This window comes from Haliotis rubra, unplaced genomic scaffold (genome assembly GCF_003918875.1).
Source record: "Haliotis rubra isolate DU_JTF1 unplaced genomic scaffold, ASM391887v1 Scf24, whole genome shotgun sequence".
In the NCBI taxonomy this organism is placed as follows: domain Eukaryota; kingdom Metazoa; phylum Mollusca; class Gastropoda; order Lepetellida; family Haliotidae; genus Haliotis; species Haliotis rubra.
This window is the reverse complement of record NW_025766447.1, coordinates 2375203-2394289: the sequence shown is the minus strand read 5'-3', so window position 1 is coordinate 2394289 and position 19087 is coordinate 2375203. Positions and strand designations below refer to the sequence as shown.

General features: G+C 40.0%; 1 protein-coding gene across 1 annotated transcript in view; it reads right to left on the bottom strand.

The window, feature by feature from the left end:
• Positions 1 to 2211: 2211 nt before the first annotated feature.
• The window catches only part of LOC124278671 (FYVE and coiled-coil domain-containing protein 1-like), a 30105-nt gene continuing 13229 nt past the window's right edge, over positions 2212 to 19087 (bottom strand). The window contains exons 12-22 of the mRNA XM_046714443.1: positions 17846 to 19082; positions 16058 to 17686; positions 15328 to 15468; positions 14844 to 14915; positions 14215 to 14262; positions 13365 to 13478; positions 12310 to 12514; positions 11576 to 11753; positions 6399 to 6558; positions 5470 to 5639; positions 2212 to 3110 (exon numbers count right to left, since the gene is read on the bottom strand). Of these exons, the coding sequence (XP_046570399.1) occupies positions 3059 to 3110; positions 5470 to 5639; positions 6399 to 6558; positions 11576 to 11753; positions 12310 to 12514; positions 13365 to 13478; positions 14215 to 14262; positions 14844 to 14915; positions 15328 to 15468; positions 16058 to 17686; positions 17846 to 19082 (4006 nt within the window). The 3' untranslated portion in view covers positions 2212 to 3058. The remainder of the gene's footprint in view (positions 3111 to 5469; positions 5640 to 6398; positions 6559 to 11575; positions 11754 to 12309; positions 12515 to 13364; positions 13479 to 14214; positions 14263 to 14843; positions 14916 to 15327; positions 15469 to 16057; positions 17687 to 17845; positions 19083 to 19087) is intronic.

The window sequence follows — 19087 nt, the reverse complement described above, 5'->3', positions numbered from 1 at the left end:
TACAATGTGGTCAATCAATATATAACTAATGTATAAATCTCATTCAACTTTATGCTTATTCTCAAAAGGTACAGATACATTAACATAACAAATAATCCAGGTGTAACTGTTGACATGTATTACACAACATCCTGTGTCTGAAGCCTGGAACAAAACCTCAACCACTGATTTCTAAAACATGTAAATACTATTTCCTATTTCACTGCAAATAAAAGATATATTTCACCCTTACCAACAAAAATAAGTAATATACGGGTAAGTAAAAGATGATCAAAAACACCAAAACACTAACAACAGAAAGATGTTGACACAACCAACTTAACACTTGAACCATGACGTCACCCTATTGCACATGATTCTGAGCTAGAAAATCCCTGGCCATTCTGAAAAAGCATTTTAACATGTAAACCTGACATTTTAACATGTAAAGCAACTATATGTTGCTTTATCCATTGCATTGTCATGTCAATAGAATCTGACTACAAGACATCAACAGCTCCAGCTCATGATATAACACATATATAACATACCGACTTAACATACTCTTTATCACTTGTGTACTTGATTGAATCTGGCTAGTGGCTCTTATTGGTAAGAAAATAGAAAATTATTTAAAGTGTGTTTTTATCGTCTGGTTTGCGGTGAATGTTTTGTTTTTGCGGTGAAGATCAGCACTTGAATCAGACACTGTCATACAACAATAAGAGACAGACATGAAATGCGACCAACACAAAACTCTGTATACATTTTACCAGAGGATGGCTGGTCACATGACAAAGCAAATAAGGCTATTAGTTAATACTGACTAGTTTCAAAAGGTATGTCACCCTTTCTCTGTGTGCCACAAGGCAAAAGTTTTTAATGTCTGGCGTCAAGGCACCCTTGGTTCTGTGAATCTGCATCTGTTACAGTATACAGCCAGTATGTTACAGTAACCACTAACCAGCCTATATCTTATAGTAATCATCCTATATATCACACTAATCAGCCTGTATGGTACATTAACCAACCTATATATTATAGTATTCAGTCTATATGTTACAGTATTCAGCCTATGTTGCAGTATACAGCCTCTATGTTACAGTATTCAGCCTATGTTGCAGTATACAGCCTCTATGTTACAGTATACAGCCTATGTTGCAGTATACAGCCTCTATGTTACAGTATTCAGCCTATGTTGCAGTATACAGCCTCTATGTTACAGTATTCAGCCCTATGTTGCAGCCTCTATATACAGCCTATATGTTGCAGTATACAGCCTCTATATTACAGTATACAGCCTATGTTGCAGTATACAGCCTATGTTGCAGCCTATTCAGCCTCTGTTATAGTTTTCAGTCTGTATGTTACAGTATTGACTATATGTTACAGTATTCAGCCTATGTTGCAGTATACAGCCTCTATGTTACAGTATACAGCCTATGTTGCAGTATACAGCCTCCATGTTATAGTTTTCAGTCTATATGTTACAGTATTGACAATATGTTACAGTATTCAGCCTATGTTGCAGTAAACAGCCTCTATGTTGCAGAATACAGCCTCTATGTTACAGTATACAGTCTCTATGTTGTAGTATACAGCCTCTATGTTACAGTATTCAGCCTATGTTGCAGAGTACAGCCTCTATGTTACAGTATGCAGCCTATATGTTGCAGTATTCAGCCTGTGTTGCAGTATACAGCCTCTATGTTATAGTTTTCAGTCTGTGTATTACAGTACTGACTATATGTATCCTTCTCTCGAGGGTAATACGGTCTGATGTACGCCTCTTCGTACAAAAAGGCGTAGATCAGACCGTCTTACCAGAGGGAGAAGGTTACAACGTATTTATCTTACCGCCATGTTAAATGTACAACATATCATTTTATTTTGAAGATCACTCCCAACTAGATGACATGTAAACAAAATGGCGTCTGCCTCTCGACTGGATTTTTGAACTCAGTGAAACATATTCTGACAGGCTTAAAACTGCTATCAAAATGGTTAATTATGTTTAAATTAAATGTGCAAACGATTCAATGCATAAAATAGTTTAAATAAAGCAGTGAAAGTCGGTAAAATAAATGTGTACATGGTGAACTCAAAAACAGCTAATCGAACAGTTTTCGAACTCCCTGCACTGCATGCGTCATATTTTGAGGCCATACGATTGTTGGCGATACAGCTTCTCGGTGGAGAGTTTGGCGATTACCGTGGCAGTGGGTAAAAAAATTTCCAGTTGTCACCTTCCGTCATTGACCAATGAAATTAAAGTATTTTACATGAAGGTAAGATAACATATTATGTCTGTATGCTACAGTAATCAGCCTATATGCTACAGTAGTCAGGCTATATGCTACAGTAATAGTCTCTATGTTACAGTATTCAGTCTCTATGTTACAGTATTCAGTCTCTATGTTACAGTATTCAGTCTCTATGTTACAGTATTCAGGCAAGTGGTGAGAAACATGAGTAATTTTCCAGGCAGATGTTATGATCAGTTCAGTATTGTGTGATATGGAAATGGCAAGACATGATGTGAAGGATATTTACAACACTTGGGGCAACACATCCCCTGTCTGCCACACTGAACACACACAGTATAACACTGTACGTGATCCACTGCTGGCAGACAGGAAGCTGGGGTACATTGTACAGGTAGAAGTGAGTATATCACACTGAACGCCATGATCAGCCTGACTGAAACTACATCACAACAGGCTGCAGTGTAGTTGAACAAGGGAGACTAGTGGTCAGTGATATGAGCAGCGATCAATACAACATCAAGTTGACACCTTCTTCTGCAAGATCACCATCCATCCATTTTCAGACATAATGACCAACCAATCATCATTTGTTTTCTCTAATCTCAGCTGCCGATAAAGCGCCAGGTAACCTTATGTACTGCAGCTATTACAGCCAAGCAATGTGATGAGTGAACTGTGTCTGAGTGCGAGAGAAACAGTGGCCATACAGTGGCTCATGCAGCCTATTGTGGCCATTATACACTCATACAAGCATCACTCCAAGAAGTGAGAGGGATGTATCAGCGTGGAGCCATGTTTCAGAGGTGAAGTGATCAGCTGCTAGCTTTTGACTGGAGAGAGTAGTGGATCCTCTTAGCTGTCATTCTGAAACAAACAAGCATATGATATTAGCCTTACAAAACCTACCATGCATATTTTTTTATTGTGTCTGTGTAGTCATTCAGATGTTATTTCAATCATATTCGTATATAAGTGGGTGTGTGAGTTAGGGACCATTCATAATTTATGTCTGGCAGGGTGATGATGATTTTTATGGAGAAGCAGGTACAATGTGAATGACCCCACCTAAAATTTATGTTCAAAATAAGTGACAACCCCCTGCATGTCATGTACAAAATCAATGACACCCCCCCTTCCCCTCCATAATTTCTAAGCATAATTTTAAACATATTTTTATGTACAAAATTGCTGACCCTCCCTAGTATGTGTGTACAAAATTGCTGACCCCCCTAGCTCTCCAGAACAATATGGGTGACCCCCTCTTAAAATCATCAGTATCTGTACTGTGGTGCAGATCATGGTGATGCACCTTGGTGAACTATTAGAAGCACAGAATACACATCACGGGGTTGTACAAGGTGTACTAACAAAACAAATTATCATATATCAAACCCTAATTCCCACTAGTCAACTTTGACAGAATGACGGATAAACAGCCCATTTAGCTTTTAACCTTTCCCCAGGAAACATGTTGAAAAAGGTCTTAACCTCTGACAAAGTCCTCCAAAACAAATATGGACCATTTAAGGAATGCTTGGAGATCAACAGGACTTGTATGATCAACAGCCTTTCACACATTGTCCTTAATTAGCTGGTGTTGGGGGACTGACCGCTCACTCCGAGTGTCAACAAACACATTTGTGAAAGGTGGCCACAAAAACCAGGGGGACCACTTGCTTGTATTTGTGGACTGAGCACTTTAACAAGTGTTAATAATTAAACAATTTTCAAAGTATCGTGTAAATGTTCAATTTGAGATAGCAGAAGAATGACCAGAGGTCTGTAACCGAAGCTGAAACCAGTATCTGACTGACTGGAGGCTATGTAGCTGAAACATATACTAGTAGTACAAGGCAAGGGATGACCGTTCTCTCCCCCTGCCAACAGTTGTCATACATTACTGTGTCATTCCATCGTGACATTGTTTCATAACCTCCGCTGATCTCACGGCATCTAACCCCCAACCCTATAATATAAGTCACAAAAGTAAATAAAGGAGGGCATTTTACAATAGTGGGAACTCAACTCAAGTGTACCTTTGCTGCAGAGATTTTCTGATATTGGATAAATTAACACTTGAGCAAATATATTCTACTCTATAGCATGTTATCTATAGCATGTTATCAAACACTGTACTATGGCATGGAGGATGAAGAAAGTATGTACATATACTGACACAGTGCTGGATGTTACATCTCGCCAATAGAGATCCCTGATGTGGCTGTATGATATAATAATCAGAAACAAGAGGAAAAATATACATCTATGAACTATCTTGTTCTACTAACAGCTACAAAAAAAAAGTGGTTATAAATCCTGTTAAAAGCCTCACTGAGAAAATGATCTTCTCCACCTAAAATCATGCATGATCCAACAATGGTCATGTGTTAGAAGAACATCTCCAAAGTATAAAACCCTGAAAAATAAAATTTCATACTGCCTACCACTAGGCAAACAAGAACATGGTATATGGACATATATGGTTAGTTGCTGATATTAAGGTATAACTGTTGATGATATTGAATGGATAAACTGCAAATTCTCCTCTAAATACTAGGCTAAAAATACAAGTTCCAAATCAACTCAAGACCTATTTAGCACAGTTTGGGTAAATCTGAAGTAATGGCAGAAGAAAAAACAATACAGATGTTTGAAGAGCCTTCTAAATGATTTATAGATGACAGTTCAACTTTCCTATGAAATAACATCAGATCATGACATGTGATAACATATGTATGTTATTTTGCAGAAAAGATAAAGTTTCAATTTTATCTTGTATTTTCGTGATCCTCTTTCATGATCCTACTAGAAAAGCTGAAATGAACACTTATTTGAGTGTGAAGAAAAATGTTATGGACAATTTACAAACATTTGGAATCAATGTTCCTATCTGAGAACAATGGAATGAAAGCCCCATTGTTTACTCAAAATGGCTGCTCTCTCATCCATTTACTAAGTTCAATAAGAGAGGCATATTTCGTTGTAGCTGTGGATATATACAACATGTTTTGTGAAGTGATATTGATCAGGTCAGTTGTTTTGGAGAAGAGCATTTAGTTCAGTCATGATGGACAGATGGAGAGACTGATACAATGGACAATGAAATGTGAAATATGCTCACACTGACTTTGTCAACAAGAACTAAAACTCCTCAAGAACTTGTTGCTCTAAGGTATATGAAAAACATCCCTTGATTAGATATGAGTTATATCAGCGTACGTACCTAGAATATGTGTTATCAAACACAAGTGTGTACAGCCCTGTTTGTTTGGCTGTGAGTGTGCCCTGCACGGCCTGCTTGTGGGAGTCACACTTGCAGGGGGGAACCAGGTCCTCCGCCTCGTCTACCGGGGACGACTCATTCTCCCGGTACTTTACACTGAACACAACATCCTGTAACACAAGCAGATGCATCTCATCACAGACATTACACTCTCTGTCATCTGTAGCAGCTTCACGTCACACTGTGGCTGATCTCATCACACACATTACACTCTCTGTCATCTGTAACAGCTTCACGTCACACAGTGGCTGATCTCATCACAGACATTACACTCTCTGTCATCTGTAACAGCTTCACGTCACACAGTGGCTGGCTCCCTCTCTCTTAGCTCAAAAATCTGTTTGTTTATTCCTTAACTTCACAGTGAGCAATTTTCCAGCTATATGATGGCAGAGTGGTAAATTACAGTCTGGACAACAAAATCCAATGATTGACATCATGAGCTTCAATCCACACATTGGGATTCAATGACATTCATCAATGTAGTTAGCGAGCCTGACCACCCACTCCCGTTAGTCACCTCTTAAGACAAGCATGGGTTGCTGAAGATCCATTCTGATCCAGGTCTTCACAGGTTTAAGCTCAAAACAAATACATAACAAAACAGAATAGGTCTTTTCATGATCTCTTCCTATGCCTATATTCATAGCCAATATCTGTGACGGGGGTGATGTTCTCTCAGCATTATATAAATCGCAACTTACGGGATTTACTTCAAGATTTGTTTTTCTCCTATAATGAAGGGCATCGCTGGGGAAACAAGACTTTAACACATATGCATGTGAGGAATCAAACTCTGTTTCCTAGCAAGACAAGAAACACTTCAACCACTGGGCCACCCTGCCATCTTCTTTCTACACTACTCTTACCTTGGGTTGAGACGTGAACTCCCAGCACAGCTCAGTGTTGACTGTGTCAATGACAATCGGCACAACAAAAGTGTTTCCTGGCTTGATCCAGATCTCATTCTGACGGTTTATCTCCCCCTTTTCCAACTCTTCAGCCGACAAGATCATGCTGCTCGTCATGCTGCAACCAATCAAATCGTTGGTAACATTCTGCTGTCAATGACAATACAGTTGTACCCAGGAAGGCCATCTATGCAAACTTGTTCTTCTCAATTGAAAGGCTGGTTTATGAAGGTGTGTTATATATATAAAGACATTCTTAAACTTGTTAAATTTACTGTCACACCTGCTGATGTTGCTGACAACACCTACCTGGTAAATAATACAATACTGCTCATGGGTTTGACCAGCCCTTATACAAGAAAAGTGGCACTTTAACTATTTGCCAATCAGACGAATCTATCATAATGTGCATGTAGAGCACATGCATAGTGAATGCATCTCAACAGCATGAATAGTTAATACATCTACACAACATGAATAGTGAATACATCTACACAACATGAATAGTTAATACATCTACACAACATGAATAGTTAATACATCTACACAACATGAATAGTGAATACATCTACACAACATGAATAGTTAATACATCTACACAACATGAATAGTGAATACATCTACACAACATGAATAGTGAATACATCCACACAATATGAATAGTGAATACATCTACCAAACATGAATAGTGAATGCATCTACACAACATGAATAGCGAATAGTTAATACATCTACACAACATGAATAGTGAATACATCTACACAACATGAATAGTTAATACATCTACACCTTATGAATAGTTAATACATCTACACATCATGAATAGTGAATACATCTACACAACATGAATAGTGAATACATCTACACAACATGAATAGTTAATACATCTACACAACATGAATAGTTAATACATCTACACATCATGAATAGTTAATACATCTACACAACATGAATAGTGAACAGATCCACGTAACATGAATACATGAACACAAAATGAATAGTTCAACATGAAAAGTGAATAAATCTACACAACATGAATAGTGAATTAATGTCCACATGAGTATTCAATATATTCACAACAAGAATAATCTACACATGAATAATGAATACGACAGGGATAGATCATTCTGTCACCCAAAAAGTAATATTAACTATAAACAAACATGACTAAAAAGAAAAATAGATGATTGCTAGCAAAAATTAGAAAAAGAACAGAAAAGATAATGAAGAAAGAATTATGAAAAAGAATGTATGTGATATGATGGGGGTTAGCCAGTATGTTAAACAAGCACATGTGAAATACAAAAACAGCTTTCACATCACATACCTACATCAATTTACCATGTTTACACTTGATGACGACCATTTCAGACATGCCCATGTTAGTTGATAGATAAAGCATACTGGTACAAGGATTAGTACAGGTGTCATAGTAATAAAACATTGTCAGAAATATACACCAGGCTCAAAGCATAAGCTGACTTCTTTACTTTCCACTGTCCCAAATTTCTATGGCTTTTGGGAATATCTATGAAAAATATCATCTGACATATTTTTTATAAGTATCCTCAATATCATGGTTACTGCTAGGTAGGTTAGTACCTGGTACATTCCCCCAGATGGTTGCAGGTACTGCATCATATGACACAAAGGAGCAGAACAGAGGCGACAGAGGTCTATTGAGTGCTATATCAACAGAGTCTCTGGGAAAGTGAAGAAGACATGAAGTATTGCAACACTATTTGCAATGATAAGGCCCAGAGAAAATAATAATTAAGTGAACATAATTGAATCTTTTGTAGGCCATTAGCCAATATCATCCAAATCTGATCATCTGTTCTTATATGGTACCGGTCTTTATGAATATCCTAAAACATCCTTATGAGGCCAAGTAAGGTATACTGCTAAATCGGCCAGTTAGAGTTGAGGCTGCTAAATTCTAAGTATAAATGAGCCCAGCATATATATATGAGCTGTATATCATCACACAATTTTGTTCTTCAATATGTTTGCCCTGGTAACCATACCTAAAATCAGATCAGAAATCTGTGAGCGCCAGTAGTAGTACAATGGGGTTCTATTACAGGGTACCCTATTGGTTTATTTTGGTTTTATAACGGGAAACATCATATCTGACATCATTCGTGCAAAGTTTCATTTCAGCTTCACATGGCGATGTTCAAAATGCACCAGCATCAGAAGCATGTGGGATAAGTTTAAGTCGGAGATTACAGCTGGATCATGCCCCAGTCGTATGACATTCATCACACCACATACTTGCTACATAACAAATTTCAAATGATACATGCAGAAATGTGTGAGTATTGAGTAAAAACAATTTCAAAATGTACCACAGTAAACGTATACAAATTGGAACCAAAATCTGTGTGTAATCTTAAGAACACAGAAGCTTGGATCAGTCACATAACATTTCGGATCTACAGACCTTATAGTTTCAGTGGAGGTGTAACATAACAACCTGCCAGTAGCTCAGGAACATCACACCCAGACCATCTGAATGCTGTACATAACAACCTGCCAGTAGCTCAGGAACATCACACCCAGACCATCTGAATGCTGTACATAACAACCTGCCAGAAGCACAGGAACATCACACCCAGACCATCTGAATGCTGTACATAACAACCTGCCAGGAGCACAGGAACATCACTCCCAGACCATCTGAATGTTGTACATAACAACCTGCCAGAAGCACAGGAACATCACTCCCAGACCATCTGAATGTTGTACATAACAACCTGCCAGAAGCACAGGAACATCACTCCCAGACCATCTGAATGTTGTACATAACAACCTGCCAGTAGCTCAGGAACATCACTCCCAGACCATCTGAATGTTGTACATAACAACCTGCCAGTAGCTCCAGGAAGCTCCCAGACCATCTGAATGTTGTACATAACAACCAGCCCAGAACATCACTCCCCAGACCATCTGAATGTTGTACATAACAACCTGCCAGTAGCTCAGGAACATCACTCCCAGACCATCTGAATGTTGTACATAACAACCTGCCAGTAGCTACTCCAGGAACATCAACCTCCCAGACCATCTGAATGTTGTACATAACAACCTGCCAGTAGCTCAGGAACATCACTCCCAGACCATCTGAATGTTGTACATAACAACCTGCCAGTAGCTCAGGAACATCACTCCCAGACCATCTGAATGTTGTACATAACAACCTGCCAGTAGCTCAGGAACATCACTCCCAGACCATCTGAATGTTGTACATAACAACCTGCCAGTAGCTCAGGAACATCACTCCCAGACCATCTGAATGTTGTACATAACAACCTGCCAGTAGCTCAGGAACATCACTCCCAGACCATCTGAATGTTGTACATAACAACCTGCCAGTAGCTCAGGAACATCACTCCCAGACCATCTGAATGTTGTACATAACAACCTGCCAGTAGCACAGGAACATCACTCCCAGACCATCTGAATGTTGTACATAACAACCTGCCAGTAGCTCAGGAACATCACTCCCAGACCATCTGAATGTTGTACATAACAACCTGCCAGAAGCACAGGAACATCACTCCCAGACCATCTGAATGTTTCAGCTTGATCCAAGTGTGCAAACTGCCACTACACCATGAAGCAGCCATATCTACATAGATTAATGTAATAACATGGCCTGTCTCACTAAAATCAGATATTTCACTCCAACATGATACCTCTCTGTTTGAAAATATTACAATGCTTCCATAGAAACTTGCAAGAAGTGAACCCCAGTCAAATTGGATTATACATGGTTTCTTGAGTCAGTAAGATGTCAGTGTTGTGTCTTCTGTCTAACTATTTGGGTGTGGATGCCACAGTGTTAAAAATACATGTATACAATATCTACAGCACAGAGCTTGACATTCACCCAAATTCCCAAACAAGACCACAGGACCAGTAACATTTAAAATCACTGATCCTTACAGATTCTTACTGGTCTTGCTAAGGGACTCTTAATGTCAAATTCAAATCTGCACTTGCTTTGTAGAATTTTATACATTCATACGTTATCATGTTCACTTGGTTTTTTTATTCATTCATTCATTTTTTTGGAAAGCTCAAAACTTGTACAATTATATTGACAGCCTTAAATATCTACTAGGCGTCGGGATAGCACTTATCAAAGTTGCACTGGTCAGTCAACATTTTACTAGACCCAGTGGGATAGCGTGAATGTCGAGCCCTGCAGCAATTGTATAAAGCAGCTACCTTATTTTGCATCATGAACCCTGCAATAGTGTTTGGAAAAACAAAATAACATACACCACATACTGAATGATTCAGCCAATCCTATAGAATGTAGAAGCCTGTTCAGCAACTGAGGGCTTGAGATAAGGAGACAGTTCACCTGACGTTATCGAGTTATTTCACCAGACTAATGCACCAGACTAATGCACCAAAACACCTCAGACTAATGCACCAAAACACCTCAGACTAATGCACCAAAACACCTGACTAATGCACCAAAACACTTCAGACTAATGCTCAAGCGCGTAGCAAGCCATTTTTTTCGTGCAAGCCCGATAGGTTGCAAAGCTTTATATTTACATAATGCTGAAGGCTTGCCCAACAATAATAGCAAAAATCATGAGTAAGCCCGGGCTTTTGTTTATAATGGTAGCTACAGCCCCTGCCCAAAACACCTCAGACTAATGCACCAAAACACCTCAGACTAAAACAAATGGAGAATTAGTTGCACAGACAACACAGATTGTAATCTCTAGGCCACAAGGAATCCATTTGGAGATATTACTAACAGCCAATCTCATTTCAAACCCCATGTAACTGCTTCAGTTGAATCAATCAACTGACACCTACATGTTTGTTAATAAGAAAGAAAACTTGTCCTGAATGCAAAAATGACAAAATTTACATAATATTTCTGGATGTTCTGTAGTGAGTGAGTTTAGTTTTATGCCACTTTTAGCAATATTCCAGCAATATTCCATTTAACTGCTAGGCTACCCCACCGCCCCGATTTTCTGGAAATTAGATGAGGATCTGCTTATGAGTTCATTGTGGCCTGAGATGTATTTGCACTAGTTATACAGGGTTACACAGGGTACAGACTCTAGCTACCGTTGTGCAGCAACACAACCAGCACTCACTTCGCACTCAGCGTGGAACTCAGTGTGTCTGGCTCATACTCAGTCAGAGATTTAGAAACTTCTTCATCCGTGATGACGTGGAAGGGATCCTCCCGCTCTGGACTCACAGTTGCTCCTCTAGGGGGCGCTTCTGCCTGCTCGCTCACACTGACCATGGGAATAGCATCATCACAACATGCTCAATAGTACAGGAGAATTGAGTTGTTTTCAGAACAAGCATTTACAAACAGTACGTGAATATTCCCTCATCTCTCAACACATTTATTGTCATGAATCACACTTGGACAGAATACATTCATAATTTCAGTGTTTGAGTAAGTCAAATGTAAATTCAAACATGAGGAAAAGATGAAAGTTGTAGTTGTATGCTACTGATGAAGCAGGGGAAGCCGAGACTCTAGCCAACCACTGCTGACTCGGAGCAAGGGAGGTAACTCTGGACAGAGACTTGCTGAGGGTAAGAACACTGCCCCTGCTAAAGAGTGGAACTATTCATTAAGCCTCTAAGGACACCCGTGTTGTGTGTGCATTATCTTTCATCCCTCGCCCAGCGATATCACACTGTATTATCAGTCCGGTAAATAACTAAATCTTGACCAGACAGAGTGCTGGATGATATGGTTGTGTTCACTATTGGATTAATCCTATACCCAGCATATACTGCTCAAAAGAAATGCAGGTCCTTTTATTCAACTTAATCTGTCACAACATCGTCCATAACTTGTAGTGTAAGCCAATGTGGTAGTGAACAGATTCTAGTATCAAGTATATAATGCTGACTGCAAAGAGCCGTACCCTCCTCAGCCAGATGGAGAACTCGGCCTTGCACTTGAGACAGTTTGTTGCAGTGTTGTTGTCCATCCATGTCTCCTTGGCCTGCACCTTCTGCTGGTAGGCCAGCTGGTCGGTCTTCTGCCACAGCTGGTCCTTGTCCCTGACAGACAGGCAGGAGAGAGCATATACCACACATCATACTTCAGACATCACAGATACAGGCATTACAGCATGCATGGATTTCAAGTGAGACTCTTCCTAAAGGGCAATCCATTTGATCAAAGCAGTGATTGAGTTTTATTTCTAATGTTTGCCTATAACCCTGTGATTTCTTTCTCCAGTATAAACAACCCCATTCACCCAAACTCACTGGAACAGATTCAGCAGTTTCTGCCTGAGCTGCTTTAGGTCAGTTCGAACACTGTGATCTCCTCATTCTCAACTCCAAAACTGCCTTCCATCCATCATCATATCCACATTCATATCCAGCCCCATATATACCCTTCCATCCATACCATATCCACATTCATATCCAGCCCCATATATACCCTTCCATCCATCACCATATCCACATTCATATCCAGCCCCATATATACCCTTCCATCCATCATCATATCCACATTCATATCCAGCCCCATATATACCCTTCCATCCATCACCATATTCACATTCATATCCAGCCCAATATATACCCTTTCATCCATCATCATATGCACATTCATATTCAGCCCCATATATACCCTTCCATCCATCACCATATCCACATTCATATCTATCTACCATTCCACCCACCCCTTTATCTACCCTTTCATCATCACCATTCCACACTTATATCCACCCTTCCATTCACCCTTATATTCCTTCCTATATCTACCATTCCATCCACCCTTATATCTACCCTTCAATCTCTATATTTACCTTTCCATCCACCCCAATATCAACATTCCTTCCACCCTTCCATCTACCCCCATACCCACCCTTCCATCTATCCCTACATCCGCCCCAACTCACCTACGAGCTTCAGTAGTTTCCGTTTGAGCTGTTTCATATCGGCCTTCAGACCTGTGATCTCCTCGTCCTTGTCCTGGAGGAGCTGGTTGTACTTCTCCTCCACAGAATCCATGTCAGTCTGAAGCAAAATCACAACACTCGATCTCAAATGTTCTTGTACATCCTTGTCAACCATGCTGAGAAACAACCACATGTACTGACATTCCCTCGGACTCCCTGAATCCCTGCTGATAGGATACAGACTCGTACAACTTACTAAGAGAGAGTGTTGATACACAAACATCTATATAAAAAACATCCAGTCTGTCTCATAGTACCTGAACCATAATATTTCCCTCCCACCCAGCACTTCCTGGAAATCAAAATTCCTCATATTCTGAATGTCCCATCTCACTGAACATGCCTTTAATCTTTTATAGTCATTTGTATCTACTAACATTATACTGTTTCAGACATTAAACATTAATCTTAAACTGTTGTATACATTTACTTTTCACACATATCTGAAATACTGTTCTCCTGAAGAGTTTGCCTGACACAGCAACTCTGAGACACTTGTGTTGACATGAGTTTAGGACATTATAGTTCAGACATTATGGCCATATAGTGATGTCGACACATATTGCATACAAGTCTTAACCTACCAATAGCAAATACCTTGGAGGAGCAAAGTATTGTATGATGAACTCGTCATTACACATTTCACAGACCTGGTACTGTAATGTTTGTATTTTTTCAGCAGTAACATGTTAACATATTTCCAATAAGAATAGTAATAAATGTCTTGGGACAGCTGGACAATTGGTTCAGTGCCAGGTCGCTCCTGGGCTGACAGTGGTACAGTCGCCTCTCACCTCGAGCCTCTCTCTGGTATCTCTCTCCGACACTAGCTCCGTCTCAGTCTGCAGCATAGAACAACATGGATCCACATAAACAAGGAAAAAGATGGATCCACATAAACAAGGAAAAACATGGATCCACATAAACCAGGAACAAGATGGATCCATATAAACAAGGAACAATATGGATCCATATAAACAAGGAACATGGATCCACATAAAACAAATAAACACTATGGATCCACATGAACAAGGAACAATATAGATCCACATAAACAAGGACCAACATGGATCCACATGAACATGGAACAACATGGATCCACATAAACAAGAATAACAGGGATCCACATAAACAAGGAACAACATGGACCCATATAAACAAGGAACAATGTGGATCCACAAAAAACATAGAACATGGATCCGAATACATAAGGAATAACAGGGATTCATATAAAACCATGGTACCATGTGGATTGATATTTTTTGTGCCAAAACAAACACAGAATAACTAGGACCCAGTGTGTATTAAAGACATTACCAAATAGCAACACACAGATGCCAGTCATTAAATATGGAATGATATGAATCCAAAAGAATTATGCAACCATAGAAACAACATCCTGATATAAAGGATGAATACATACCATCTGTAGCTTTTCAGATAGCTTGTTATTTTCTTCATTCCTTTCTTTCAACTGTGAAGTCAAGCTTTCAACCTGCAAATAAAGTAAACCCTTGACAATTAATAACTCATCACAGATTCCTGGGGGCTGCTTAAGTTTTAAGACAGTTCATGCTTATTGAAATATCCCTATTTTTCAACAATTCAATGAGGGAGTTAAGGATTCAATGCATCTTCGAAAGAATTTCAGTAATATCATATAGGCTTACTGGAGGAGGAAAGAGAAATGAGATGCAAGTTTTAGATGGGCTACTATCAAATCAAGGATCAAGGATGCAAATTCAGGATTCGAACAGATGTCAACTGAAACCAGATAAAAGCAACTGCAAGAGTGAGCAATCAGTCCCTAAAAACCATCTAAATCTTCTTGGGTAAGGAATCTTTCTGCTTAACCATTCTGCTAATCAGTTACATCTATGAGCTGTAACAGCCCAGTGTGAACACACCTGTTGGGTCACCTTCATTGTCTCCTCCTCTTTGCCTGTCTGTAGTGATGTCACTTCCTGTTCAAGCTGCATAATGGTTGCTTCCTGTTCAGCCAGCTTGTTGGTCAGTTCGGTCACCTCATGATCCTGATCAGTGTAGCTCTGGACCCACAAACAGATATTGCATGTGAGTTCACAGCAATTCATGTGTTTAAACAAACATCAGAAGTATTTGAGCATTAGAAAACACCATTTTCACTTGATATCTTCTAGGGATGTTGGATCAGTTAAAAATGATATGGCATCACAGGTATCATGAGGAAACAACAAAGTCTGATCGGCTAATGACCAGTATCGTAGACTATATATTTTCTTTACCTCAGACAGTCTATCTACCCTAACACACTCAAGACTTTCAATCCAGCCTGCGTAACTCTACCATCTACCCCAAGTGACTCTACCACCTACTCTGACTGACTCCAGCACCTACAAGAAGTGACTCTACCATCTTCCCTGGCTGACTCTACCACCTACCCAAAGTGACTCTACCACCTACACCAAGTGACCCTACCATCTACCCTGAGTGACTCTACCATCCAGCCTGAGTGACTCCACCTACACCCAGCGCTTCTACTAACAATCCTGAGTGACTCCATCCTCTACCCCGAGTTATTGGACCAACTAAAGTGAGTGACTCTCCCACCTACTCAGAGTAAATGTCTGACCTAACCCAAGTTACTCAACTACCTACACTGAGTGACTCTTCATGCTGCATCTGCTCAGCACTGAGCTGGAACTGGAGAGCTGAGATCTCCTGGTTGAGAGACTCTATCTGAGTCTGCAAGGCTGACTGTGTTCCAGACATTGACTCTAGTTCCTCACATCGCCTTGATCTCTCCTCCAGTGACTTCTCCAACTCTGTAACATTACTTGTCAGTTTTAGAACGGTCTGCTGGAGTTCTTCATTATTGCTCTCTTTCTCATCCACATTATTCTCTGCCTTATCCAAGGATTTCTTCAAATCCTCTCTGTCTTCTTCTGCTTCTCTTAACTGATCCAGTAATGTCTCTTTATTTTTCTCTAGGCTCTGGAGACTTTCTTCAAACTGTTCCAATTGTGACTTTGATACTTCCAGTTTTTGCTCTAGAAGAGTTATCGCTTCATCTTTCTCCGTCACTGTGGTATCTCTAACAGTCTCAAGATCTTTCAAATTTTCCTTCAATTTATCCAACTCAGATATCAAACTTTCCTTTTCTTTTTCAATACTTTCTTTGGCAGAAGCAAACTCTTGTCCCTCCTCTTCAAACAGATTGAGTTTTGCCTTCAGTTCCTTGTAGCTTGCCTCCAGATTTTTGAGGATATTTGTTACCTCTTCCTTCTCTTGCTCTGCTCTTTCTTTCAAGGAACATGCTTGCTCCAGTTCATCTGATGTCTCCTTCAGTTGAGTCTTTATTATCTGGGTGTCACTGAGTACTTCCTCCAGCCGAGTGTTGAGCTGGTTCCTCTCCATCTCATGAGTCTTGAGCATCTTATCATATTTCTCCTCCTGAGATTTCAGATCCATTTGGACATCAGTGACTGTTGCCTTGAGAGTCATGACCTCCTCTGAGCTGACTTTCAACTTCTGTTCTACCTCCTGTCGTGACATCTGCTCTTTGTCAATCAATCCTTGAAGATTCTGACACTCACTTTGCGAGGAGGTGAGAAGCGCTTTCACATTACTGACCTCTCCTTCCAAATTTCCTTTTTCTTTCTCCATTTCAGACTTCAGTTTTGTTGTCTTTTCTAAGTCATCCTTCAGGTTCTGTTTTTCATTTCCAACTGACTTGATTATGTTGTCCTTCTCACTGATTTCTCTATCCTTCATCCTGACTAGCTCTTCATGATGTTGAGCATCTTTCCCTTTCAGATCTGCTGCTGTTTGCAGTCTTTCATTAGTAGTTGCCATGGTGACATTGAGGTCATTGAGATCATGGGTCAGAGATGATACCTTTTCCCTGAGAGAAACATTATCAGATTTTATCTGTTCATTTGCTTCATTCAAACTGGAACATTTGTCCACCAACTTCTCATGTTTTGTCTTGAGATCGGAGTAATTTGAACACTGATCCTGCAGCAGACGTTCCTTCTCTGTCAGATCATTTCTCAAACTTGATTCAAGTTCTCTTGCATCACCTAGTGATTGCTGTAAACTAGAAAATTTCTCTTCCAGGTTCTGGAGTTGTGTCCCTTTATCTGACTCTCCTGCTTGTAGATGACTCAGTTTACCCTGAAGGATCTCTTTCTCACTTTCCATGTCAGAGATCTTGGTCGACACCTTCTGAACATGCAGCGATATTGAAGACATCATTTGTCTACAGTCAGATGTATCAACAGAATCCTAGGATAAAAAGAACACAAAAATAAACAATTTTGATGATTAACAATATCATTGTACCAGTAATTGTTAAAAACTTTTCATACAGAGAAAAGGCCTATACTTATCTGCCTGCAGAAAGTCTGACCATAATGACATCTGCTACTTGTGTGACTGACTTACCTGCTGTATGCCACACATCTCAAGGACATCTACAACTGCCTCCTTCTGTTCATCCAGTCGACCTGATAATTTCTTCAGCTCAGCCTCCTTCTCCTGCAGCTCTAGCTCTGCCTGACGCAGCTCCGACTGTGTCTGGGCATGGGCAAGATCAAGGTCACGCTGCTGTGTCTCATTGCTCTGCTGGAACTCTCCAAACGCTTTGCGCAGTTCATCAAGATTGTCCATGATGTATTCTTTCTCACTGGCTAGTTTCTCTCGCTCAACATTCAGTTGACTTTTCTCCAAGGTCAGCTGCCTGATTTCCTCCCTCATCTCGTTCATCCTCTTTGTGATTGTTTCTTGACACAACTTGACATCACCCAAGAAAGTATCAACTTGAAACCGACTGCCATCAATGTCATCAATACTGTCTGAACCTGCCAGAAGGTTGAGTTGGGTGTAACACTGAACAAGCATATTGTCCTTAACTCCAGATTTCAAAATCAGTTCTGAAATCTCTGATGATAGATTTTCAATTTCTGAACTCTTAAGATTCACTTCATCATTCTTTCCCATGAGATCAGCCTGCAAGGACTCTATTGTCCTTGTGTTGGATTCAGTCAAATCTTTGAATTCATTTTGAAAATTTAACATGCTTTTTTCTGATTCTTGTTTCACTTTCAAAACAGTTTCTTCAAGACCACTTTTCACTCTTTCAACTGACTCGACATTCTTTTCCAGGTGCTCACATTTCTTTGACAGTTCTTCATTGGCTGTCTGCAGTCTCACGTTGACTAGTTCCACCTCCTTCAGATGGGCCACGACTTCATGCAACTTGTTTGCTGCCTCCAGCTGACTTGTAGCCTTTGATTCCTTACCATCCAGTGAAGCTTGTAATTGGGTCAACAACTCTGTGTTCTTCTCCTCGCTGACCTTGACCTTTACTTCCAGTGACTCAATCTGTTCTCCTTTCCTTCTCTCGGACTCAGAGGTCAAGGAAATCTCTTTCTCCAAAGCTTTTGTTTGAACAAGTAGTTCTGTTCTGTCAGCTTCCAGTCTTTCTACTTCAGCTTTGTGCCTCTCATTAATGGCCACCACCTCCCTCCTGACATCATCCAGTTGTGACCTGACCTGCTCAAACTGTCTGTCAGCCTCTGTCTTCTGCTCCTTGAGAGCCTGCAGCTGATTGGTCAGGTCTCGCTCCTTACTCTGCCAATCTTTCTCAGTACTGTTATTTTCAATACACATCTTGTCATGTCTGAA